General features: G+C 54.1%; 4 protein-coding genes across 4 annotated transcripts; 3 read left to right on the plus strand and 1 right to left on the minus strand.

Moving 5' to 3' along the window:
- The first annotated feature begins 592 nt into the window (after positions 1-592).
- Positions 593-5359, plus strand: LOC34623364 (alpha-centractin). The gene is made up of 11 exons (XM_026336267.1): positions 593-711; positions 1055-1127; positions 1410-1532; positions 1803-1927; positions 2260-2443; positions 2733-2870; positions 3545-3614; positions 3846-3932; positions 4564-4637; positions 4914-5015; positions 5312-5359. Exons 1-11 carry the CDS (start codon positions 593-595, stop codon positions 5357-5359), a joined length of 1143 nt encoding a protein of 380 aa, XP_026192052.1.
- A 674-nt stretch (positions 5360-6033) lies between these two features.
- LOC34623365 (DNA mismatch repair protein MSH6) lies at positions 6034-13658 on the minus strand. Its single transcript, XM_026336276.1, has 14 exons — positions 13587-13658; positions 12243-13043; positions 10967-12182; positions 10149-10918; positions 9373-9506; positions 9150-9239; positions 8964-9007; positions 8663-8821; positions 8332-8365; positions 7900-8090; positions 7652-7776; positions 7124-7234; positions 6464-6663; positions 6034-6268 (listed from the first exon to the last, which is right to left on the minus strand). Exons 1-14 carry the CDS (start codon positions 13656-13658, stop codon positions 6034-6036), a joined length of 4182 nt encoding a protein of 1393 aa, XP_026192061.1.
- A 277-nt stretch (positions 13659-13935) lies between these two features.
- Positions 13936-20568, plus strand: LOC34623990. The gene is made up of 12 exons (XM_026336277.1): positions 13936-14125; positions 14603-14709; positions 15181-15674; positions 15773-16300; positions 16505-16608; positions 16687-16820; positions 17057-17206; positions 17423-17710; positions 18394-18711; positions 19277-19471; positions 19826-20066; positions 20300-20568. The coding sequence occupies exons 1-12, from the start codon at positions 13936-13938 to the stop codon at positions 20566-20568; spliced, it is 3018 nt and encodes a 1005-aa protein (XP_026192062.1).
- Positions 20569-20886: 318 nt separating this feature from the next.
- Positions 20887-23729, plus strand: LOC113147067 (trithorax group protein osa-like). The gene is made up of 4 exons (XM_026336278.1): positions 20887-21822; positions 21922-22188; positions 22297-23375; positions 23603-23729. The coding sequence occupies exons 1-4, from the start codon at positions 20887-20889 to the stop codon at positions 23727-23729; spliced, it is 2409 nt and encodes an 802-aa protein (XP_026192063.1).
- Positions 23730-25146: the final 1417 nt, after the last annotated feature.

Below are 25146 nucleotides of genomic sequence, written 5' to 3' on the forward strand. Positions count from 1 at the left end.
GTCTTTGGAGTGGTAAGACAAAACTGGTTCCCACCAGGGGCGGCTGCAGCATTGCACAGCAGCCTCAGCAGCAGTCCATTGGCTTGCAGAGCGACTCGGCTCGGCTCGCAGAGTAGACGCGGAGGGGCCCCCCTCGATCCTGATGACGCCGCAGCCTTCCAAACGTTGATACCCAGGAGGAAGCGTAGTACAGATCGGCGAGCGCTTGTTCTTCTTGCACTCAAGAGGCTGGGAGCCTAAGGGAGGAGGCCAAGGCCTTTGCGGCGGGAGGGGCAAAGCGGCAGAAACAGCAGCAGCAGAAACAGCAGAAACAGCAGAAGCAGCAGCAGCAGAAACAACAGCAGCACGACTGGCGTCTTTTTTGCACCGTCAGCTGCCGGCTTTCTTCTGGCTGCAAGAAGAGCTTCCGCGAGGTCTCTGCAAAGAGAGAGAGAGAGCGAAACAGAGAGAAAGAGACTGATAGCGAGCCGCTGGGCAGGCCGTGTTGGAGAGGCAGCAGAGGGCGTAGCAAGACAGCGGAAGGAGGCATACGAATCGCGCAGCAGAAAATTCTTGGCGCCTTTAGAACGAGATATACATATATACAGTGAAGATGGGCTCTGTATTTGAGGAGGTTATTGCCAATCAGCCTCTCGTTTTGGATAATGGCACAGGCATTATCAAGACAGGCTTCGCGGGAGACGACGCTCCCAAGGCCCTTTGCCCCTCCTTGTACATTTGAATTCTTTTTCTTCCTTCACTTCTTTCTTACCCCCTTTTCTTTCTTCCCCCCCTTTTCTTTCTTCTCCCCTTTTCTTTCTTCTCCCTCTTTTCTTTCTTCCCCCCTTTTCTTTCTTCTCCCTCTTTTCTTTCTTCTCCCCTTTTCTTTCTTCTCCCTCTTTTCTTTCTTCTTCCCTCCTTCTCTCAAAGCAGGCAACCCTCTAGGGTGCAGCATGGCGACGTCTCTTGCTGCCTTGCTGAGCCGCAGACCAACTGACTGCAGCGCTATGAACGCATGCGCCTTGGTACATGCAACTCGATACTAGCATGACTCTGCCGTTTTCTGCTGCTGCAGTGTAGGACGACCAAAGCACAAACGCGTGATGGCGGGTGCTGCAGAGGGAGACGTCTTTGTAGGCCCTAAAGCGGTGAGGCTGAAGCTGTTTTTTTAGGTGCTACTTTGCTTGCTTGCTTGTTTTTTCTTCTACCTCATGTTCGAGGGGAGAAGGCTCCTCTCTGTGTATAGCTGCTGCTGCTACTGCTGCTGCTGCTGCCATTATAGCTCAACCTCACCCTCCTGACCACGCAATTCGCGCGTCCGTGTTTTCCCGCAGAGAGCATGCGACGGCCCTATTGTCTTTTTCTGACTGATGTCTCATCAAATGCATGCTGCGCCACGCGAATCTTCCTACTTGTCTACGTTCCTGCAGGAGGCATTGAGAGGCTTGCTCCGCCTTAGCTACCCCATGCGTCATGGCATCGTGCAAGACTGGCTAGACATGGAGCTGCTGTGGGCCTATGTCTTCTCAGATCTCAAAGTTAACTCCGAGGAGGTACTCTGGCTCGCGCCTCTCTTTTTTTTCTTTCATTTATCCTCTCTTTGAAGCAAGAGCTGCCTTCTCTCCCCCTTCTGTCCCCCCTTCTCCCATTACTGGCGAGTCGCCAGTGTCGATAAATTTCTCTTTTTCCCTGCGAACTTCACTCCAGGGGCCTGGCTGTCGGTTGGTCTTTTGACACCCCTCGCGTTTTTAGTGGCTTCTTTTATTTTGCCGATTTCTCTGCAATTTCCGCCTGCCCGTTCTTCTGCCTCCTCCCACCTGCAGCATCCTGTGTTGCTTACGGAGAGCGTTCTAAATCCCAGGAGGCAACGCGAAAAAGCAGCCGAAATTTTCTTTGAAAGTTTCAACTCTCCTGCCCTCTTCGTCTCCGCACAGCCCATCCTCGCGCTGTATGTCGCATGCAGATATCACTGCATATTTATGTTCGTAGTTATTTATGCGCGAAAGCCAACTCGACACCCTTATTTGGCCTGCCTGCTTGCCTGCCTCTAAGCCCTTCCATCGCCTCCCAATGGCGCCGTATTCTCTCGTTGTTCTCTTTCTGTCTCGTCCTCGTTCTCCATTTTTCTTCCCTGTCTCCTTTCTGGAGGAGGAGAAAGAGGCTGCTGCCAGAGTGGGCAGGATGTAGGCAGCCTCCGTCCTGCGCAGCCTCTGCCTGCATCGCAGCATTCCCTCGCTTCTGTTTTGCTTGCTTGCGCTTCGCGCGGTCTGTTCGCTGCAGATACAGTAGCGGCCGAACTACAGGGCTGGTGTTAGACTGTGGAGAGGGAGTTTCGCATGCCGTTCCTGTGATTGAAGGCTTTGCGCTTTCCCATGCGATTACACGGGCGGATGTCGCTGGAAGAGACATTACGGAGTATCTCGCAGTGCTGCTGAGAAGAGCAGGATACATTTTTCACACCTCAGTGAGCAGCGGCGCATGATCTGCTGAGTGCAAAAGGGGGCTTTTTCTTCCAAGACTCCCCTCCTGGCTCCCTAAGGGCGTCGCAAGAGAAACTCACGTGTCAAAAACTCAGAGAGAGAGAGAGAGAAAGGCCCTCCGCCGCTCTTGGGATACATACATATACATACAGATACATATATATATATATATGTGTATATATATGTATGTATGGACATGCAGATGTATCTAGATTTAGACAGCCTTCCTGTGATGTATTACATATACGCTGTATATACTCGGCTGCATTGCAGGCTGAATACGAGGTCGTCCGTCAGATCAAAGAACAGGCATGCTACGTTGCATTTAATCCTCAAAAAGAAGAAGCCGCTTCCTTCGAAAAAAGTGGTGGCGGCTATCCGTTCCAGCTGCCGGATGGTACTGCAGTATCTGTGAGTCTTGATGGCTGGCTGAGAGCGCTGTCTTTCTTTTCTCTCGCTTCCTCTTTATATGTATGCCTCTCTTTGCCCGTTGTTTCTCTGGCTGCCTTCTGTCTCTTCCTGTTGTTTTTTTATCTATGAAACGCTTTCTGCCGCCTCTCTCCCTTGCAAACTTCCTGCCTTCTCCTGTAGACCGCATGTGCCTGGCATCTGCCAGCGAACACTTACAAATCAAAGTGACACAACACGCGCTTAGCTGCTCTCTGCTAACAATTTCCACGCCTTCCATCTTGCACTGACAACGATGCCTGGGAGCACTGGGATCTTTGCGCTGGTTCGCCGTCTTCTCTGCGTCAGCAGTGCCTCCCTCTCTCTACGACTGTGTATGTGTATGTATGTATGTCTCTGTCTCTATCTCTGCGTTCACTTCTCTCTCTCTCTCTCTCTCTCTCTCTCTCTCTCTATATATATATATATATGTATATATACACTTTAAAAGAGGTTCGAAAGGTCCTCTTCTATAAGGAAAGCCCCACTTCCCGCACGCCTGCATGTGCAGAAACATCACTCAGGCGAAGGGGCATGCAGACGAATGAGACACTTCGCTGCTCTGCATACGCCCTTTTGTGATTGTGTATGTATGGATGTGTGTATTCTCTCTCTCTCTCTCTGTGTGTGTGTCTCAGGTTGGTTCAGAGAGATACAGAGCTCCAGAAATTCTCTTCCATCCCTCCCTCATCGGTCTTGAATATCCTGGTAAGCAGTGAGTTGTGCGCTACCTTTCACCAACAGCGAAATATGCGGTCTATGCTCTCTCTGTATATCTCTCTCTCTCTCTCTCTCTCTCTCTCTCTCTCTCTCTCTCTCTCTCTCTCTCTCTCTCCCTCTCTTTCTCTCTCTCTCTCTCTATATATATATGTATATCTTTCTTTTTCTCTCAAAGCATCTTTCGTCGCTTCCAGCGTGCCTCCGCTGCGCTTACCGCAGGCGTTCACGAGCTCATCGGAACATCCATTTCAAGGGCAGACTTAGATCTCCGCCGCACGCTGTACTCACAGCTCGTTCTTGCAGGAGGTAATTCACAAAAGGTTGTTCTCTTCCTGCTTCCTCGGTGCACACCCACCGCTTTTCGAACGCAGGATACCATACTACTGCCCCGGCTTCTCCACAACCGTCTCTCTTCCTTTCACTGTCTGTCTCTCTCTCTATCTCTGTATATGTACATATCTATACATGTATATATACACACACATATATATATGTGCATATATTTATTTATTTGGGTCGGTGCTGATTCTTTTCCTCATGTAAATGTATTATTGTGTATGTTCATCGCGTTCGATTGCGGATGGATGCGTGTGAGCGCCTTTGCATGCATGTATGCATGCATATATGCAAAGGTCATGAAGGTGCACAAGGTTTGGGAAAGCCGCAGGCCGCAAAAGACGTATTTGGAATTTTTAAATGATGATGTACTCTTCCTAAGACCTCCTGCATGCACGTGCATTTAGACCGGCTTTTTTGCAGTGGCCTCTCTGAATTCACATCAAACTATCTGTCTCGCGCATGCCTTGCGCCGGCGGTTGTGCCTTTCCAGAGTGCGACACACGCTTGCCTGCATGCATGCATTTGGTGGCGTAGGAGGCTCACTCCACGGAAAAGAAAAAAGCTGAAAGCTGTGCATGCGTGTGGCTCTGAGTCTCAGGCAGCACGTACTTTCACGGTTTCGGAGATCGCCTTCTCAATGAAGTTCGCAAGATCGCGCCTAAAGACATTAAGGTGGGCACTTTGAGAGAGACAAGGCGTAGATTATTTATTTAAAATGCCGTTTCGCGTAGGAGGGGGCTGCAGGTGTTGCGCCGGGTGGAGCGTTTCTGGCCGTGCAACACAGCTGTGTGCGATTCCCGCTGCTGCATATGTGGCACACTTTGAAATCTTCCTTTTGAAAGCATTCATATATATATATATTCATTCAGGACGTTTATTTTTATCTGCATCCAACGAGGGCACGGGGGCAAAAAAGCTTGTGTGTCGGCCTGCGTGGCTGTTGTGCAGATTCGCATTTCGGCGCCTCCTGAGAGGAAGATCTCAACATGGATTGGAGGTTCGATTCTCGCATCGCTTTCCACCTTCAAAAAGATGTGGGTGGCAAAGCAGGTGAGGAGGAAGTGCATGCATGCATGCGTACATATGCGCCTTTTTGACGGAGGTGCCGAGAGAGCGAGATTCGTTAGCTGACAGCTGCAGAAAGAAGCATCTATTATTGCCATCTTGGATGGCTATAGATATATAGATAGACATATAGAGAGAGATGGCTGTGAGGAAACGGTCTAGCCGTGCGTGCACACTCTCATACGCATCAGCGCATACGAACGTAGCGATGTGGCTTGTTGTGTTGCTCGCCCTTTTTGTCGAGGACGCATGAAGGCGAATCATCTTTTGTGGGTGTGCAGGAGTATGAGGAGTCCGGAGCAAGCATTCTGCACCGCAAAACCCTCTGATAATAGCCCCTTGGTGAAGTTTTTCATGTCTGTCCGAGGCAATAAAATCCCAAGGCGGCAGCACCAGCATGTACTTCTTCGCCTGTTGCTGCTAGTCCTCTTCTACATACGCGTGCTCGCGCTTCTTCACGCTAAAACTTGCTGCTACTACCTTTGCCACACCACTCCTCGTGCTCGAAGACCTCACACGGACCGCATCACGCGTCTATAAGTGTACTATGCTGCGGCAGCAAGAGAAGTAGCAGCAGCAAAAGCACTAGGAAAAGTAGCAGCATGAGAAGAAGAAGCAACAGCAGGAGAAGAAGAAGCAACAGCAGGAGAAGAAGAAGCAACAGGAGAAGAAGTAGCAACAGCAGGAGAAGCAGCTTTAGTTAGAAGAGCTGTTACGGGTTGTCGGGTGTTTATTGCCTCATTTCTTTGAGGATTGCGCTTCGGAGCACCTACACAAGCATGCTACGACATCATGCCTTTCCCTAGGGGAAATCGCGTAAAAGCAGGATATTTCAAGTCCTAGCGGTTTCCCGAAAGGGCCTCTCTTCTCCCTTCTTCCTTTCAGGGGAAGGAGGGGGGCAAGGGGCCCCTCTTACCGTTCTTTGGCGCGTGCTCTGCACCCTTTTGTTTCTGAGAAATGTAACTAAACATGATTTGTCTGGCCCTCTCGCGGTTGTTCCCTACTACCCCTGAGCTGTCGCTGCAGCAGCTGCAGTGGCAACTGCAGCAGCATCTGCAGCTTCCTGCTCCTGAGCATCGGACAGCACCTCCGCTCTGAAGAGCCCATGAATAATTTTTAGATCCTGAGGGTTTGTGTCAAGGGCCCTCAGGATGCCAGCAGCAACTGAGCGAATGCGTGCATCCCGCTGCTGCTGGGCAGCCTGCTGCTGCAGCATGCGAGACTGAGAGGCGGCGCAACTGCACAAACAGACCGACACACAATATGGCCTGCAGAGGCACGCCCTTAGAACTGGAGACTGCCTCCCGCCCTCCCTTCCTCGCCAGCAGCCTCCACATGCCCGTCCGTGTTTCAAAGAAAATAATAACCCCTGCCCCTCGAGAGGGAGGCGCGTCATACCGAAAAGGCCCCTTACGCGATATCATGAGGCTTACCTGAGCACGCTTTCAGGCACACCCGCTATCCTGGCGACAAGGATACCGTGGGAATGCGGGCATATCCCCTCTCGAACCTTATACTGAAAGGACACCGTTTCTCCCTCCACTGAAGCCCCCAGGTGTACATTCAATACACCAGGATGCTGCCTCAACTCGTAGCATAACATGTGGTAATGCGTCGCAAACAGAGTCCTGCACTGTATTCAAGATGGACGAAAAAAAGGGGCCAACACACACACACACACACAAACCCATGCATGTTGAATTCATCAATAACACGCAAATCTACATAGTATACGTATATATATGCATACATATTATTTATTTACATAATAATATATGTATTTTTTGTTTATATGTGTATTTTTATTCATTGGAAGCACGTCCAAATGGCCTTTTGGGGCGTGAACAGACATGATAGACCGCATAAGCTACACTATGTGAACTTGCGTGGAAGCATGTGCTGCGGCAGAAAGGCTAAGGTTTCACAGACCCCTTCAGGAGGAGTTGCAACTTGCAGCGCGGCTGGAGGGAAGCCGCTCTGCCGCACACTGAGAAAGAGGCGTAGGGGAAGGGGAAGGTGGGGGGGAGGGGGAAAGGGGGAGAAGAGAGACGATTTCTGGAATGAAACAAGGAAGGGTGTGGCGAGTGGCGCACTTGGAGGGCATCTGTCATCCACTCAGCGGTGGATAAGGCTATGGCGAGACCGTCACTTGTAGATGTCCCTCTACCCAGCTCGTCTATCAGTGCCAGCGAATAGCGAGTTCCCTAATAATACACACATGAACATGTATATACAGGTGTATTTGTATATAGCACCAAAACCCCCAGACACGCTGACAGACCAACATCCAGGCAGTCAAAGCCATAACCAGACACACTAAGAAAGTGCGTGAAAATTCCCCAGTGTAAGCGGTTCGAAAAAGCAAACAAGCAGCCAGCGCTGAGCGGAAGGGATGGTGTCTTTGCCAAGGAAGCATCGAACAGATACAGACACACATAGACAGATACAGACACACATAGACAGATAGAGACAGACAGATACAGATACACATAGACAGATACATATACACAGACAGACAGATACACATAGACAGAGAGAAAAAAAACAGACACACATACAAACAGAGAAGCAAGAAAGCACGCACGTAGCACACATCAGAATGACCAGCAAGCAAAGCGCACATGCTTTGTCAATTCCGCAACGTCGGAAAGCTCGACAAGGAAGGTGCTGCTGCCCTGTAGAATGAAGTCTTCCGCTCCAAGTCGTGCAAAGATGCGGTCAACAGGTGTCAAGACGCACTCCGACGCTGCACAAAGAAGGCACACACAATGCATCACCTCCTAGACTACACACGTGCTAGACAAGCCCCTCCGCAGCCTCTATACCGCGCCAAAGGCATCGCGGCGTCTTCATCCGAGATAAGACGAACCTGTAACATAGGAGCCAAGCTGCGCTAAAATGACGCACAGGGCAGTCTGCCGCAACAAAGTGCTCTTTCCGCCCATATTTGGACCCGTAATCAACAGCGTCCGCGCACTCTTGCTGCTGCCGCCGCTGCTGCTATTGAGAATCACGTCGTTTGGAACAAAACATTCGGTAAGCTTCTCGGCCATCGGGTGTCTTTACACACACACAGGCACGCATGTACTCATATGTATATATGTGTGTGTATGAATATGTGCATGTGTGTGTGTATGAATATGTATATATATGTGTGTGAATATGTATATAGATACATACATGTATGAATATGCATATATGTATCAAGCGTTTCTCGCCAAGTATAATTTAAGCTCGTCATAATCCTCCCACCACGAACCTCGAATTTCGAAGAATCAGCACAGGCTCCTCATGCTCTGACGGCGGCACTAGCCGCGGACGCGTCATCTCCGGCCCTGCAGCATACATAAATGCATAAATATATATAAATATAATAAACAATGCATGACGAAAAGCCTAAACCTTGACACTCATGAAGATGAGGGGGGAAGGAGGGGGGAGAGGCTGGTGCAGCTTTAGACCAGACACCCCTTCCCCTACCGGCGTCCACAGCAAATTGCAGAGCACCGCAGATGTAGCAACTTGCAGCAATCGATGCAGCACTTGATGCATCCCCGCCATCACAACAACCATCACAACCACCACCATCACCACAACAACCACCACCACCACCACAACCACCATCGGCTCACCAGCATGCGTGCGGGCGAATGTTGCGAGACTCTGCAGGACGTCGAGCTCGTTGACGCACTGAATAGACACTGCAAAAGTGTCTGGGAAGGCCCTTGAGAACTCCCCCGTTAAAAATGAACGGAAAGGGTAGAAAGAGTCCTTCAAAGCCAGCTCTAGTTCTGCACACAAACGCGCAATCCTTTGGCAGAGCGAGCGCCTCTGCAGAAACAGAAAGTGCGAGGGGGGAAGGGCAATTTTAAGCAGCGATAAGCGAGTCTGTCGTTTTCGAGACGCTATAATTCATACAAGATCTGCGCTTACCGTCTAGCTCTTCAGCAAGTTCGCAAATATCGGGTGTACGAAATCTGCACAGCATCCCCTCGAACGTGACATCACCATGAATATAATTTAAGCGCGTGCCACAATCAAGATCCCTAGCAAAAAGGCAAACAAGGCCTCATAAAGAAAACTCAAGGGAGCCTCTAGAGTTGTTGTGCATGCGTATACCGGATGAAACCTTTTCTTGTAGAAGTAATGTCTGCATCGAGGCGACGAAGCGTCTCTTTAGAGATATTTTCTGGACATTCAACTTCATATCTGACCAAGGCGCGCTCACATTTCCGCATATATAGATATGCATATATATATCTATATCTAGATACGCAAACTTACATATACACATACTCTCTCCAGAAAAGGCCCTCTAGGCTGCTCGACGGCTCCGACACACCTGAATTTCGTGTGCGTGTATTTCATAGCGCTCATTAGGCCTGTTGTTTTCTGCAGCTCTTTCAGAATGTCTTCTAGCTTAGCCTTGCAATCCCCAATCTTCGCCGAGGCCGCATCATATTCCGCAACTAAGCCCTGTAGACGCATATTGCACACACTTTAAATATCGCAAACACCCTATAACACACACACCCCCTATAACACGCACATATCACACGCATCAAAGGTCCCATACGTATATCATACATCACGTATCACACATATGGCATACATCATAAAATATCACAGATGTACCGCATCATATACCTGACACTATATATCATACATCATATAAAACACACACATATCATACACACATCGAAACCACACACCATATACGTCATACACACATCGAAACCACACACCATATACGTCATAGACACATCATATATCACACACGTCCTTGATAATGTTCTTAATGAGGCGCGGAGAGAAAGACGATGCATACAGATTAAGAGAAGAAAGAAAAACTACGAGGTTAAAGTCTTTGAGAAAGACGCAAAGGACTGCAGCAACACTGCGGGCAGAGCACGACATATCGAGAAGTTCATTTGACAGTAGCAAAGCGCCATTACCAGCAACTGGAGAATCGGTACAACTCTATGGAAGCGGAAACTAAAGAAAGAGAAAGGGGAGGGAAATATTCCGAGAGAGAAGGGCAATTTCTGACACATGCAAGAAAGGGGCTTCACGTCATGGCGTCCATGCATGCAGCGTTTCCAACGCAAGACAACGAACCTTTCGAGGGGCGATAACGCCGTCCTCACTGACAACGACAAGATTTCTCAGCCTGTCGCACTCCTCCTTGAGTCGCGGAAAGGTGCCTCCCATGTCTTTGGGAGCACAGAGCTGCCAAAGTCGTTGCGGCCAGACATCATCCTTCGCAGCAGCGGCAGCAGCAGCAGCTGCAGCTGCTGCCTCGTTCTCCCGCTTGAGCGCCTCTACGAGGGTAGCTGTGAGGCTCTCCATGGCTTTGAAAGAATCCAGAAGTGCCAGAAACGCCTTCAGCTGCTTCTGATGAACGTCGTCGAAGTAGACAGCCTGTCGCCGCTGCTGCTGGCTTTGTGCGAGGCACCTTGCCGAGAGTCTCTCGACGTCGGGGAGAGCACTGCCTGCCTTGCGCAGCCGTTCGAGTTGCTGCTCCCGCTGGAGGAGCCATGTTACAGCGTCCAGTCTGCAGTTCAGAGTGTCTATACACCGCAGTGGGGCCACTACCCAGCGCCTGAGGAGGCGCTTGCCTCCAGCCGTCACCGTGTTGTCGAGACAGCTCAACAATGAGCGAGCAGGATCTCCCTCCTGACTGGCGAGAACTTCCAACTGGGTGAGCGCCTTGGCGTCTAGACACAGCAGCTTGGAGGAGTCGGCGGAGAGCGGCGCGAACTGCAGGACTGGCAGAACCTTCGTGTGCAGCAGCAGCTGCTTTAGATACACGCACACTGCGCCGACTGCGCGCAGCAGGCAGGGATTTCGCTCGCAAGCGTCCAGGCAGAAAGCAATGCCAGCATCGTCTTCGGTGGGCATAGCCGCAAAGGGCGCAGTTTCGCCTCCGTTTTCGCTGCTGCTATTATTGTTGTTGTTGTCACTGCAGCAGCGGCTGCTGCTGCTGACGCTGCGACGCCTGCGCACATGCGCATCGAGGAGCTGCATGGCTTCCAAGGTGTGTGGGAAGTCTGCGAGCGGCGAAAGCTGCGGGAGGCACGGGAGTCGCTTGAGGAGCGCCACTACAGCTGGGGGAGTTCGCGCTGCACTGTACACCACTTCGACAGGCTGCGAGCGGCTTAAGAGGCCTCTTAGAGCGTTCCAGCAAGGGCTGTCTCTCGCTGTCTCCAGATACACCTTGTTGGTCGTGACGTCGATCAGCGCAGCGCCGAAGGCATGCGGGTGCGTTCTGTCCTCCTCTGCCTCCCCTTTCTCCTTTTTTTCCGCTTCTTCTCGCCGCACGCCGCAGCCAGCAGCTGCGTCTTCCTGCGGGAGGTCAGATGTCTCCGTAGACGCCGCAAGCACAAGCAGCAGCCTCGCCTCCGCCTCGAGCATCTCGGGGTGAGGAATAGATCCGGCCGTAAAAACTTCGCAAGCCTCCCTCTTGACGGCCTTTTCTCTGGTTTGCTCCTGCACCCGTCTGCGCTCCAACTCCTTGGGAGTCTCCGTCTGCTCCACGACGACTACCTTGAAGCCTGCGTTGACAAGCGCCCTCACGTGGTGCTGCAAGGACTGCTCGGGGAAGCCGCAGTGAGGCTTTTCCGTGCTCCCCATCCACTTGAGATCGCAAACGCCATGACCTATGCAAGCATCCGCGTAGAACAACTCGTAAAAGCGACCCATCTTGAACAGCACGACTTTGTCGTGGTGCTGCTTCTTGATTTCCCAGTACTGCTGCATTCCAGGCGTGTAGTGCGGCGCGCGATGCTCGCGAGCCAGAGCGTGATTCGGCGGAGGCACCCACAACGTCTGTGGCGCGTACTCGACATCCTTGCATGCCAAACGGCCTTGCGCGTCTCTCAGAGACGCGGGGTGCAACCAAGGCGGGAAGGAAAAGGATCCGCTGTACAGCTCAAAGTCGTCGATGTAGCGCCGCAAATAAAGGCTGCTCGTGCGGGCAGCCACGTCGTAAAAAATGCCGCGCAGAGACACCCCCCCCAAAGTAGTACCCCCTTCTTCCCTTCCTCCTGCACTGTCTGTACGCCTCGCCCCTCCTCCTGATCCGGCAGAAGTGCTCGTGTTAGTGCTGCTGCTGCTGCTGCTGCTGCTGCATGCAGAAGAAGAACGGCTCAAACGGCGCATCCCCAATGGGAGGCCTCGTAGATCTGCTGCCGATGAGGCTGAGATTGCAGCAGCAGCAGCAGCTGCTGCTGCTGCTGCTGCTGCAGGCGTGTTAAACTCAAGTGACTCCAAATCGGGAGCCACAAGCTTCTTCTTCTCTTTTTTCTCCCCTTTTTTCTTCTCTTCTTCCATCTCTTCTTCGTCTTCCGTCTCTTCTTCGTCTTCCATCTCTTCTTCGTCTTCCTCTTCTTCCTCCTCTTCTTCCTCCTCAGCTCCTCTATCCTCGCTCACTTTTGACGCCTCTCCATCCATGGGTTCAGGAGCCAGGAGGAGCGCCCCCCCACCCCCCTTAGAAAGTCGCTGAGCTGCTGCTTCTGCTGCTGTTTCTTCTTCTTCTTCTGAATCCAGCGCTACTTTCCGCAGCCTCTTTCTCTTCGTGAGGCTCTCCTCTTCGCAATCCAACCCTACAGTAGAGGACAGCCGCCTCTTCAGAGGCTGATCTGCTGCTTCGCGCGACACCCTCTCCGGCTGCTGCTGCTGATTCAACAACTTCATCTCGCTTGCTTGCATCTGCTGCTGTCGACTACCCCGCGTCTGCTGCCGCTCCTCACCCTCTTCATCCTCCCGCTGCTCCTTCGAGGAGGCTGTGGCAGCTAACAAGCTGTTGGGGGGAAGATCCTCCTTCTGACGATTTGGCGATACTGGAGCAGCTGTTGCAGGCTTCCCCACTTCTGCTGATCTCGCTGGTGAGCTTGATACCCCTGCTGTCGACTCCCCTGTCAAGAAGGAGCCCTCTGTCTTGGTGGACTGCCGCTGTGGAGGTGGAAGTGCGTCTTCCGTCTTCTTGAAAAATGAAAAAAGCGTAGCCTGACGCTGCAAGGCACCCATTAGAAACAAGAGCGCACCCAGAAGGCCGCTTCTATATTTATATTTGCATGCAGAGGGGAAGGCCGATGGAAGCAAGAGCACGACATGCACAGCTGCAGACAGCGCCATCACCAAGTGCCTAGTCGTAGCAGGAGCAGCAAAACGCAACAACAAGAAAACAAAAAACAGCAGCAGCAGCAGTACCCTGCAAATTCCACAAACCCGAGGAAAGCACGCGTCTAAATAGACGTCAGCGTGCGAAAATAGCGACTCTTTCCCATCAGTCTACAGAGAGAGTCGAAGTATCGGCAGCATTCAGCATACATCTTGGTACCGCATACACACTGCAGCACTCATGGCAGTTGCAAAAGAAGCAGCAAAAGAAGCAGCAAAAGAAGCAGCAAAAGAAGCAGCAGCAAAGGAAGCAGTAAAAGAAGCTGCAGCAAAGGAAGCAGTAAAAGAAGCTGCAGCAAAAGAAGCAGCGCACAAAGTGTATGCTGCATATTGTACAGCGCATACACTTTGAAGAAAGAGAGAGAGAGACTCCACTCTACTCACCTTATTGCCACCTTCCGAGCTCCTCCGTCCCTTTCCCCCGGATAGCCTCCTCTCGATCGTCATCTCTTTGAACGAAACGAGGCTGTACTCAAGCAACACTGCTTTCTGGCGCCTTCCTGGGGAGGCACAAGCGGCGAATCCTTACGAACAGGAAGGTTGTGTGAATAAATGTGTCTTCCTCCTTCGTTGTTGTTGTTGCTACTTTTGCTGCCGTCTCCGCAGGGGCAAACGGGGTGTTGGGTGTATCTGCACCTTCCTAAAGCTAGAAGCTATATACATATCTATACATACATACACATACACGTACACATGCACAACACCCCGTACGACCCCCTCCGGCATGCGGAAGCTGCGAGAAGCTTCCAAAGGCGAAAAGAGGGACGCCACGGATCGAAGACAGCTAGTCGCACGCTCAGAATCCAAAAGAAGGAACAAAGAGAAGACGGAGAATCAAAGGATGCGAAACCTCGCCACCATGCATGCCGCAGAGCAAAAAGAAGCACGTCATGATTTCACAAAAAGGACTAGAGGCTGGAAGGGAAGAGGAGGGGGGGTTGTGTGTGTGCGTGTGTGTTGTTTCTCCCGCCCATAGCCACCGACTCGGAAGCTGCATGCCCGTGTACTCTGAGAGGCTTTTGGACTGCTGCAGCTGGAAGCCTGGGGGGGTAGCAGCATCGGCTCCTTAGTTCCGATAGCCAGCATAGCGCTCTTCTTCAGCGATCTTTTGGCTATCAAACAGGAAGACAGCCTCCATTCGTTCACAAATACCTTTGGGTGCGACGAATAAGGCTTTTTAGTCGAAGGAAGCTCGCAGATTATCGTGGCGTGCAGCAGCAGGGGGGCGGGCGCCTCCTCGGGTGTACGCGGACTGCTGCTGCTGCTGCTGCTGCTGCTGCTGCTCTCTCGTGGCAGCAGCAGCTGCGGCTGTAGTAGCATCGGCGAAGGTGTGTAATTTTCCCTTCTTTTTGGCGTGTGCGACTCTCTCTTCTTTATTTCTTTGTCTGGAGTCCGCCTTTGCTCCTCTTTTCCTCCGTGTCGCCAGCGCATAGGAGGGGCAGGAGCAGCCGCAGCCGCAGCAGGAGCAGCAGCTGCCGCAGCAGCAGCAGCAGCAGCAGCCTCTTCCCCCCAACTTCCAGCCCCGGTGTGGTATGCGCACCTCTTGCTGTACGTACACTCCGCTGCAGCAGCAACACCAGCGCCGGCACCCGCAAGACTGTTTGTGTGCCTCCAAGGTGGAGAGGAGATTACAATTTGTTTTTTTGCCTCTCTGAAAGAGAGACGCAGCGCCACTAGCAGCACTAGCAGCCGCAGCCGTGCAGCAGCAGCCGCAGCCGTTGCCGCTGCATGCCCGATACCCTATTTTGCCTTTCTCCCGCGGCAACGCGGCACAGCGAGCACTCTTTCTGCCCAGCAGCCGCACTTCGAGGAGGAGGAGCAGCAGCACGTCAACACCAGAAAAGCGGCAGGGATGAGAGTCGCAGATTCCCCCTCTCGGGGAGCCTCAGACGGCGGCAAGCGGCACAAACGAGACGGCGCTGCCGCCTCCCCAGAGGCCTCAAACGGAGCGGAGGCTGCAGCCACAGAGAGCATCAGCAAACGCATGCGACGCAGAGACAGCGAAGGCAGTGACGGGGTGCAGGAAGATCGCGAGCGAGAAGGAGGGGTCCGAGGGGGCCCCCCACCCACCGGCTCCACACAGCCGATTCACAGCGGCAAGAGCTTCCGTTCTGGAGGCGGAGCTACAGAGGAGGGGGAGCTTCGGGTAAGTCCTTCTGCGTCGCACCATCATCACCGTCAGCAGCAGCAGCAGCAGCAGCAGCAGCAGCAGCAGCAGCAGCAGCAGCGAGGGCGGTGGTGTAGCCGCGAGGCCCCCCGTTCTCCTTCCCCCCGTCTCAGCAGGAGTTACAGCCGCAGCCTCTCCGCTCGGCGTGGCAGGGGCCCCTCGAGGGGCCCCTCGAGGGGGCCCCCCCCTACTTCACCGAGGGGCACGCACCACAGAGGCGGGGCAGTAGCCGACGCGGCTGCTGATTTTCCCGTTGCACCCCCTCGACGCAGCAGCAGCAGCAGAGAACGCTTCCGGTACGACGGCGGGAAAGACAAGCCACAGCCCCGAGCGGCTCCGTGGAGTGGGGGGGCCCCTTGGGGAGGCTCAAGGGCGGGAGGGGATCGCAGAGGAGGGGGGGGGGGGGGCCTCTCCACCCCCACAACCACCGTTCCTTCGGATCGTGGGGGGTCCGTCTGGAGGGCCTCCCTGCGAACGTCTCAAAAGGAGAAATCATGGATTGGCTAAGAGACTCTGGATTCAGAGTGATCCCCGAGCAGGTTGTTCTGCCTTCTTCTTCTCCTTCTCCTTCCCAGCAACAGCAGGGGCAGCAGAGCGACGATCAGCAGCAAGAGCAGCAGCAGCAAGAGCAGCAACAACAGCGGGCATTTGTGGGGTTGCATAGTCGCGAGCAGGCGGAGTCGGCGCAGTTTCGCCTGCATCGAAGGGCCCTGCGGAGCAGCCGCATCGACGTGTTTCTGGTGCACCCTGATGATCCGAATCCGGCGGCAAGCAGCAGGAGTAGCAGGATTGGGGGAGGGGGAGGGCCGCATGCAAGATCTAGGAGCCCCTCTCCCCGTCGTCGGGGTCGAAGTGGCTCGCGCTCTCCGGGGAGATTCGGCGGCAGTCACCGCAGTGCAGTTTCTACTTCAGGAGGAGGAGCGTGGTGGGCAGCAGCCCGTGCCGGGGGGCCCCCCCCCGGCGGGAACAGCCGCAGCAGGAGGCCCTGGCGAGACAGCTCGCGCTCGCGTTCCCCTTCGGGGGGGGGTGGCGGCAGGCGGGGCGGAGGGGGGCCCCCAAGACGGCATTCCTATTCGCGATCTCCTCCGAGACAACAACACGCGAACCTTTCCCACCCTCCTGCTAGAGAGCGAGCAGATCGTGGCGATAGAAGAGGTTACCGGAGATCGGGGGCAGGACCTCGCAGAGTGAGCGGAAATCAGACATCTTTCCCTACGCCTGCGCCAGCCAGCAGCGGAGGGATACGACGCAACTCACTCATTTAGTCTGAAATAAATGCATCTTTGAAGCGCGAAAAATCCCTCTCAGACAGCTTTAATGCAAAAACTCGCCGCAGTTCAGCATCCGTGAACGGCCATGTGGATTGCGCCACGCAGCTGTCGAGACAGCGCGCTGGACGACCGCCCGGCCGCAGGGCCTCTCCTCAAAATTCAACGCATGCGGTTCTCGTCATGAGCATGGGTGGAAATGTGTGTTTGTATGTATGTTTGTGTGTTTATTCATGTTTGTATGTGTGTTTACTTGTGAATGTACGTGTGTTTATTTATGCATGTTTATTTTTGTGTGCTTATGTATGTCATTTTCGTTCGCTTCCCTATGGTCCTCCTCCCTACACACACCCGTGCATGCGTGTATGCATGGATGTATGCACCTCGAAAATCTTCTCGCCAAACCGCAGACACAACGAAGGGCTCTCGGGCAGTATGAGAAAAAACTTGCGCTGAGCGCTGTTCGACTTTCCACGGCCGCGTCTACAAAGCGGCGCTCTAACCCCGAAATTGCACTTTCCGAAGTCGCAGGTGTCCACTTTTGCATGTCCAATTTGCAAGTTCAATTTACTTCAGTTTTACATTTCCACTTTTGCATGTTCAACGTACATGTCCACTCTTGGAAGCTCAATTTGCATCATTTTTACATGTCCACTTTTGCATGCATGCGTGGCATCCGTCTCTGGCACGTGTCTCTCTCTGCGCTTTCTTTTCGGAGCCGCCGTTCTCTGAGCTCTTTCCTCTTGCCATTTGCTTCGCTCCGTTCGGGCGTACAGGGGGGAGGAGACCTCGACGACAGCCGCTCAAGATCACGGGAATCTTCTCGTTCGCTGACACCTTCGGATATCAGCGGAGGCGCTGGCGTGGGCAGCACTCACCGCCGCGGAGGAGGCCAAGGAGCCTCGAGAGGCGCTACTGCGGGGGAGCGACAACAAGACGCTCATCGGAAAGGGCACTGCAAGCCTTGCCCACAAGTCGTTCGAGGGCTTGAGTGCTTCAGGGGGCCTACTTGTTCATACTGTCATCATGCCGAGCACGATCCGATGTTTTACCGACCTAAAGAGGCAAGCTCTGTTGTTATCTTTTGCTGCTTTCGGTATATATGAAGACGGGCACATTCCCTTATGCGTCCTCGCGTGATCTCGCCGTCTTTCTTAATATCTGTCTCAGTCTTCTTTGTCTCGCTCTGTCTTTCTTTTTCATCTCTCTCTGTCCTTCTTTGTATCTTTCCCTGTCTCTCTTCATCTCTCGCTTCTCTCTCAGTCTTTATTTCTCTCGCTCTCTGTCCTTCTTTATCTCTCGCTTCGCTCCCAGTCTTTATTTCTCTCGCTCTCTTTCTTTATCTCTCGCTTCGCTCTTCTCTCCCAGTCTTTATTTCTCTCGCTTCGCTCCCAGTCTTTATTTCTCTCGCTTTCTTTCTTTATCTCTCGCTTCGCTCTTCTCTCCCAGTCTTTATTTCTCTCGCTTCTCCGTATGTACATCACTCTCTCTCTCCGTCTTCTCTCTTCTCCTTATCTTCTCTTTGCGCGTAATCGGGTGGGTGCAGCCTGAAGGCAGGCCTCTTATGGACTTCCCTCATTTTTTCTGTCGACATCTCCTGCTGCGGCTGCAGATGGTAGAGGCGGATGCAGAGGCACTCCTCCTTGGCGAGCAGCAGAGCGCAGAGAGCAGCAGCGCTGCTGCTTCGGAAGCGAAGGTCGAAGGCAACAAGGCAGAGGCAGGGGAGCAGGAGCAGGAGGCCTCTCAGCAGCAAAAAGATGGCGAACATGCCGCAGACACTGTCTCTTTCTCTGTCACAGACTCCGCGGCAGCGTCGAAGCAGGAAGCCTCACAGCAGCAGCAGCAGGAGGGCACTCCAGAAGCAGAGACGGAAGACTCAGCAGAACCTACTACGCTGCAGCAGCAGGTTCAGAGACAACACAGGGCAGGAACATGTCTCCCTTGTGCTGATCACTTGAGCGGCAGTTGCAACAAGGGGCTTCGCTGCTCCTTCTGCCACCATCCAGATCATTCGGCAGAAGCGACGGCCTCTCAGAAGCAGGCACAAATTGCGAGAAAAGAAAGGGTAAGGATAGATAGATCGATCGATAGAGAGAGACTGACAGACGGATGGACAAACAGATAGATAGACAGATATGTAGACAGATAGACGAACAGACAGACATGTAGACAAACAAACATATAAACAGACAGACATATTAACAAACAGACATGTAGACAAACAGACATATAAACAGACAGACATATTAACAAACAGACATGTAGACAAACAAACATATAAACAGACAGACAGAGAAAACGGGGGTGTCACCTGCGTGCGCGCTGGGCGTGTGGTGGTGTGCCTCTCCTGCCGTCTCGTATTTCGGAAATTTTTTTTCGTGAATTTGAGGAAAGGAAGGGGGATGAAGAGAGAGAGACAGAGGGCTAGAGAGCGAAAGAGAGAGGAAGAAAGTGGCTGTCTCTGGAGGAAAGCTACGGCGTTCTTCCCACTGCGGCCAGGAGTTGTTCTCCTGATGACGAGCTGGAGTCGATCTCTATGGGGTGGATGTGCATGTGTGTTTTTGTTACATCTTTCGCCCCCTTTACGTGTATCTAGTGTAGTGCAATGTGTGGCGTTGTGTTTCATGCAGAAGGGGCGACAAGAAGCTCGCGAGCAGCAGCTGCAGTATGCGCTGGAACGTCATCGCAAGGGGTGGTGTCAACCCTGCAAGGCCTTTTTTGCTGCTGACGCAGTCTGCAAGGCGGAGGCTAAGGGGCAGATTTGTTTGCAATGTCACCACGAGGATCATCGCTCACAAATGCCAAAGACCATGAAGACACCGCTGGTGAGGCTTGCGAATCGGAGGGGGGAGGAGAGCTCTTTTTCTTGGCAAAGAGTCTCCTCTCTGCGCAGGAATTGCCGAGAAGGGGGGGATGGGAGAGGCGTGTGTGTCGATGCGGTGGGCGAACTGCTATGCAGCATGCAGCTGCAGACGTAGATATTAAGTCTTTTCTTTTGAAAAAAGACACGCGTGTGTTTCTCTGAGAGGCGCAGTCGCCGAGCCGAAAGAATGCAGAATGCCTCGCTTCTCCTGCACTCTCTTCATCTAGTGAGGACTGCGCGATTTTGTCGAGCCGAAATTTCGCTCGAAATCGCCGACTTGCCGACTCTGTCTCTTCTTGTGTCGATGTTTCCTTAGGCCATTGACTTGCTACAGCCAGAAGCTGAGCCAGAGGAAGCGGAGGGGGGGGAAAGCGCGAAGCTTTCGGCAGTCGCTCCGCTTATCGCGGAAAAGCCTAAGCTTGGACTCGTTGGCGAAGAAGGGGTAGGCGCGTCTAGACAGCAGAAGCAACGTTGCTTTTTTATTCCACGCGAGAAGGGGGAGCGGAAAGAGGGGGCGAGAGAGGGTATGACTGCTGCTGCACGCGAGAAGTCGCTCGGCTTGTCTAAGCAAGCCACGCGACTTCTCGCGTGCAGCAGCAGTCGTACAGGGGAACGAGCATTAGACGCACTCTTGTGGTCAATTACCTGACTTGCAGTTCTCTCTCTGTCTCTCTCGAATGTGTGTGTGTGTGTGTGTGTATGTATCATGCTTCTGTGGGGCGGCTGCTGCTATTTTGTCATGTGCACGCGTGTCTGGCGCAGGAAATTGTTTTTCTCAACCCTCATCTAGCGGAAGCTCACCGATGGGTTGTTCGCAAACACGAAAAGGGCATTTGTACGGCCTGCAAGGCCCTCACTGCTGGCAAAAGGTGTCTTCCCGAGCAGAATTGCATGCAATGCCACCATTCTTCCCACTTAACACCAGAAATTGTACGTCACGCACGGGGCCCCTCGACGCAGTTTTCGGCTTGCGAAGGCGGAGAGGGGAAGGGGGCAACATCCCTATTCGAATTTCGCTTCAACGAGTGCTCGCATAAAAGGACTTCTAGAAATAACTGATCTACGTCTAGTATTTGGAGTGATTTTTATCTGTATAACTGTATACATGCATATAACTGTACATATATAACAATACACATGTATAACTATATACCTGTATTGATAACAATACACATATATAGCTATATAACTATATATATATGTGTGTGTGTGTGTATATCTGTGGCGCCGTGTCTTTTGTGTGTGTGTAAATAGAGACATAAAGAGGTATATGTGTATTGCACAGACCACGGGCTTGCTTGTAAATATGCAGAGTGTGTGTTCATACCTGTTGGCGCGATAGCGTGTGTCTCTTGTGGGGGTGTGCAGCAAGAAACAATGCGCCAAGCAGCCGAGGCGCTTCAGAAGGAAGTGCAGAACCAGCACGAGAAGGAGACTTGCCGTCCTTGTCTTTCTTTTTTCTCATCTGGGCTTGGGTGCCCTTCCAGGGAGTTTTGCTCGCATTGCCACCATGAGCAGCACAGCGTGAAAGACTCTCCGAAGTACTTCTTGACGCTGCTGCATGCGCAGTCGCAGTGTCTCCCCTGCGCGCCCACGCACAGCGGGGAGCCGGGGTGCCCAGGGGAGAGCTGCTGTTACTGTCACCACCCCTCGCACGGCGATAAAGCTGATAAGGAGCGCCATTTCTCAGTTGTTTTGCATGCGCGAGGCGTCTGCAGGCCGTGTGCCCTCTTTCTCACTGGCACATGCCCTAAAGACGGACTCTCATGCACTTTCTGCCACAGCGAGGAGCATCTAAACGTCGCCGGAGGGGGGCCCCCCGTGGGGCCCCACCAACCGGCAGGAGGCGCGCCTGCAGGCGCAGCAGCAGCAGCAGCGGCCGCTGCTGCTGCTGCTGCGCCTCCGCTTATCCCGGGGGGCCCCCTCCTCGCAACACCCTCCCCGGGGGCCCCCCCCCGAGGCAGGATACTCGTCGGGGGGCCCCCCGGGGCCCCCGGCGGGGCGCCTCCAGTCCTCGGGTACCCAGCGCCCTTCTTCCCCATGGGGGCCCCTTTCGGGGCCTCTAGGGGGCCTCCTCTGCTGCTCGCCGCGGCAAGACCGTCCCCCCTTCCGCTCAGCCCCGTGGCAGGAGGCCCCCCCCTGAGCACTCCGCTCACCGGAGCAGCAGGGGCCCCTCCCCCCCCGGAGCCTGCAGCGGGGGCAGCAGCAGCATCTGCAGCAACGTGTATAGTAACCCTGGCGGGAATAGAAGCAGCAGCAGCAGCAGGTGCATCTCGCACGCCTTCTGCCGCTGCTGATGGTGCAGCAGCAGCAGCACCAGCAGCAGCAGCACCGGCAAAGGACACTCTAGCGGCCGAAGGCGCTGCTGCCGCTGCTGCTGCACCTGCTGCAGCAGGTGCAGCAGCAGCGGAGGCTGCGAAAGCCTCGGAAGCAAGCCCTGCAGCAAGTGGTGGTCGTGTCAGCACGGAGAGTGCTGCGAATGCAGCGTCTGCTGGAAATGCTCCGACCGAGAGGCCCCCCCCCGCTGCCGGTGCAGAGGCGAAGCTTGCACCACCGACGGAGGAGGAGGCCCCCCCTCCTCCCGACAGTATCGAAGCAGCGGCTGCAGCCTACGCAGCAGCTCAACAGAAGAAGCAGCAGCATGGGGGTACGACCCCCTTGCCCGCTGCTGCCGCCTCCGTTCCTTCCCCCGCTGCTGCCGCTGCCGTCTCCCCGTGGGGGGGGGGCCCTCACGGCAGCCCGTGGGCCCCCCCCATGGGCATGGGGATGATGGGGGCTCCTCCCCAGTTCTTCCCGATGGGGGGTTGCATGCCCCATGGCATGGGGCCCCCCTTGGGGCCCCATGGGGCCCCCCTGATGATGCAGCCAGGGGCCCCCATGATGCAGCCAGGGGCAGGTTTCTTCATGGGGGGCGCGGGGAACGCCGCTGCTGCCTTTTCCCCCGGATTCGCGGGGCCCCCCATGGCGGGAATGGACGGGCCGCATGCATACTTTGTGGGGCCCCCTGGGGCCCCCCCGCACGGCCACGAAATGCAGCCGCACCCCCACCACCCCCCCCCTCCGCAGCAGCAGCAGCACGAAGGAGAGGAAGGCGGGGGCGGCGGCCCTCCACACCCGCCTCCTATGGGTGGCATGAAGTTGCTGGGTACAGGCATGCAGCAGCAACCCCACCATCAACAACAACAACCCCACCATCAGCAACAACAACCCCACCAGCACCATCAGCAGCACCAGCACCAGCAGCAGCCGCTTGGAGGCAGCATGAGAAATCCCAGCTCGCCTGCGCATGGCACTCCGCAGATCCTCAAGCCCCCGAGGCCCCCCCCCCCCGGAATGATTCACGAAGGCCAGAGCAAGCTGCAGCAACAAATTGCGATGGCGAGGGAAGCAGCAGCCGCCATTGGGGGGATGAACAACACCACGAGCAACTCGTGGAGCTCAGGACCAAATGTTCCCCCTCCTCCCCCGATCCCTCCCCCTCCGGCAGGGGGGGGGGGAAGCGGTGCAGGGATTCGCATGCAGCCGCAGGAGGGGGCCCCTGCGAATACACCGGGGGCTGCAGCAGCAGCTGCGGGGGGCGGCCGGCCTTCCATGTCGCCAGCTGCTGCTGCTGCTGCCGCCGCTGCTGCTGCACTGGCTGCAGCAGCGCTGGCTGCGCGCCGAAAGGGCGACGCTGCAGCAGAAGCTGCTCGGCAACAGGCGGCAGCAGCGGCTGCCCAGGTGGAAGCGTCTGTGTTGGGGCAGCAGCAGCAGTCTCACCAGCAGCAGCAGCAATCGCGGCTGCCAGCTAGCGTCATTGCTGCAGCAGAAGCCGCTAAAGCCGCAGCCGCAAAAATATCGGCGGCTCTCGCGGGCATGAGCGCCAAGTAAGTAAGGCGGAGACTTCGCCAAACAAGAGATACGACGGTTCCTCTCTTGATGGCTCATAAATTCGCATCGTGAAGAAACTAAGAAGTTGCCAATTCCTGACACTCCTGCTGCTGCTGCTGCTTGTGAGGAGTCTTCTCCTCTGCGTGTGGGTGCGCCTCGCGTGCCGCTGTCGCACTGCGCTGGATATATATATATATATATCTGGGCTGTAGATACACTGAAGGGTCTCGGCTGCTTGGGCCGCGAGAAGCTGCGCAGGAAAGCGTCCAGCAGCAAAGGCAGCAAGCCCTGCCTGGTGCTGTGCAACCCGCTTTGCAAATGGAGAGCAAGATAAGGGTGTGAGTGGGTGAGCGAGCTCACTCACTCACTGGAAGAAACTCTCTCCCCCTTGGCCTTAGCAATATCTGCGGGCCTGTAGTGGCTTCCGGGAGTCTTTTATCGGGAGGAGCAGCAATAGTTTAATGTTGAAGTTCCGCCAGCTGCGGGTTGCTGCTGAATCCTTTAGACGGGGGAAGGGGGGAGGGGGCTTTCTGTCCTCCGAAATGCATGCGCACACGGTCGCACTGAGAGTGGAGAGTATGAGACGGCTTCTTTGCAGCGGCGGTAGATCGTGTAGCTTGCCTTTCCATGAGCCTCGCGGGGGGAACCCCCCAGGAGGCCGTCTCCTAACTTGCCCCTTACAGCTGCACATGTACCTACTATATATATATACATGTATGTATATATATGTATAAACAACATTTGTCTTGTGGCTGCCTCGCTTCCCGGAGAAGAAGAGGCTTGCCCCTAGGGGCAAGCCTCTTCTCTCCTTTTGAATAAGTGAGCCGGTTGCCTTGATGGAGAGGAGGGGAAAAAGGAAGAGCCGAACGGGGAGGAACGGGCAACAAGGCACCACCATCCCCCCGTAAAGCGTAGCAGCGCTCTCCGACGCTTAAGTCGCCCGTCTCCGGCAAGCAATGCGACGTTCGTGTTGGATCCTTATGAGGCATGCCTCGATGTAGAGGGGAGGGTGCCGCATGCAAGCAGCTTCTACAGCTGTAATTGCACTACACGGCACTTGAACCCTCACGGCGGCGGTAGGAGTCATGTCGCCAGTAGGGCTGCAGGAGTGCATTAGTGCAGTTTTCGCGTAGAGGGAGCCAAGCGTGTCCATTCAGCTTTTCTGTAAGGCTGAGAAACACGGTGTGCCGCAAAGCAGAAGGTCGTCAGAGGGAGGAGAGCACAGGATTAAAGAGCAACCAGCTCAGTAGACAAGTTTTGCTAGCTGAGTCGGCTCCTCAGCCGAGTCACGAATGCCTTATCGTAGCGGGCTAAGAAGCTACATGCAGGCGCGTTCTGCAACCCGTTATTTAAATTTGACGAGAGCTGATTCTTAGAGGACTTGGTTTTTTCATGCTTGTTTCGGGCTGGCGCCACTTCCTGCTGCAAGAAATAAAACGAAGACGCAGTGTTGTGTGCGAGTACACTACGTGCTCTGCGTAAGTATCTGTGAATGCCCAAAGTGCAAAGAGAATGTAAATATCCGCGTCCTAGCTGCCCCTATCTCGTCATATGGAAAAGCTTTGAGGTGTGCGGCAGGGAAAGGCAGGATGGGGGGGAACGACTTTGGTATTTTTTCCAAAGTTGCATTGAGTCTAAAAGTTCAAGACCTCCCTACGAACACCTTTGAGGAAGGACGCTATACACATGGCCTGAGCACGCGTCCTTCTTCAATACATGAAGTATCGGCTTACGAAGTGTCTACACACGGTGTATAGGCACTGCACT

The sequence above is a fragment of the Cyclospora cayetanensis genome, unplaced genomic scaffold, assembly GCF_002999335.1.
Source record: "Cyclospora cayetanensis isolate NF1_C8 unplaced genomic scaffold, CcayRef3 CcayRef3_contig_12, whole genome shotgun sequence".
Taxonomy (NCBI): Eukaryota; Apicomplexa; class Conoidasida; order Eucoccidiorida; family Eimeriidae; genus Cyclospora; species Cyclospora cayetanensis.

What these genes read in the sequence shown, in the direction of transcription:
- LOC34623364 (XM_026336267.1), top strand. Translation starts at nt 593, where the DNA reads ATGGGCTCTGTATTTGAGGAGGTTATTGCCAATCAGCCTCTCGTTTTG. An exon ending in TCTTTGTAGGCCCTAAAGCG is followed by an intron (nt 1,128 to 1,409) that starts GTGAGGCTGAAG and finishes ACGTTCCTGCAG; the next exon opens with GAGGCATTGAGAGGCTTGCT. An exon ending in TCGCGCCTAAAGACATTAAG is followed by an intron (nt 4,638 to 4,913) that starts GTGGGCACTTTG and finishes GCTGTTGTGCAG; the next exon opens with ATTCGCATTTCGGCGCCTCC.
- LOC34623365 (XM_026336276.1), bottom strand. Translation starts at nt 13,658, where the DNA reads ATGACGATCGAGAGGAGGCTATCCGGGGGAAAGGGACGGAGGAGCTCG. An exon ending in CAGCAGCAGCTGCTGCTGCT is followed by an intron (nt 12,183 to 12,242) that starts GCTGCAATCTCA and finishes GGGATGCGCCGT; the next exon opens with TTGAGCCGTTCTTCTTCTGC. An exon ending in GCGTTATCGCCCCTCGAAAG is followed by an intron (nt 9,507 to 10,148) that starts GTTCGTTGTCTT and finishes ATGCGTCTACAG; the next exon opens with GGCTTAGTTGCGGAATATGA.
- LOC34623990 (XM_026336277.1), top strand. Translation starts at nt 13,936, where the DNA reads ATGCGGAAGCTGCGAGAAGCTTCCAAAGGCGAAAAGAGGGACGCCACG. An exon ending in TTTGCATGTCCAATTTGCAA is followed by an intron (nt 17,207 to 17,422) that starts GTTCAATTTACT and finishes TCGGGCGTACAG; the next exon opens with GGGGGAGGAGACCTCGACGA. An exon ending in AAATTGCGAGAAAAGAAAGG is followed by an intron (nt 18,712 to 19,276) that starts GTAAGGATAGAT and finishes TGTTTCATGCAG; the next exon opens with AAGGGGCGACAAGAAGCTCG.
- LOC113147067 (XM_026336278.1), top strand. Translation starts at nt 20,887, where the DNA reads ATGCGCCAAGCAGCCGAGGCGCTTCAGAAGGAAGTGCAGAACCAGCAC. An exon ending in TGCCCGCTGCTGCCGCCTCC is followed by an intron (nt 22,189 to 22,296) that starts GTTCCTTCCCCC and finishes GCTCCTCCCCAG; the next exon opens with TTCTTCCCGATGGGGGGTTG. An exon ending in CTCGCGGGCATGAGCGCCAA is followed by an intron (nt 23,376 to 23,602) that starts GTAAGTAAGGCG and finishes GATACACTGAAG; the next exon opens with GGTCTCGGCTGCTTGGGCCG.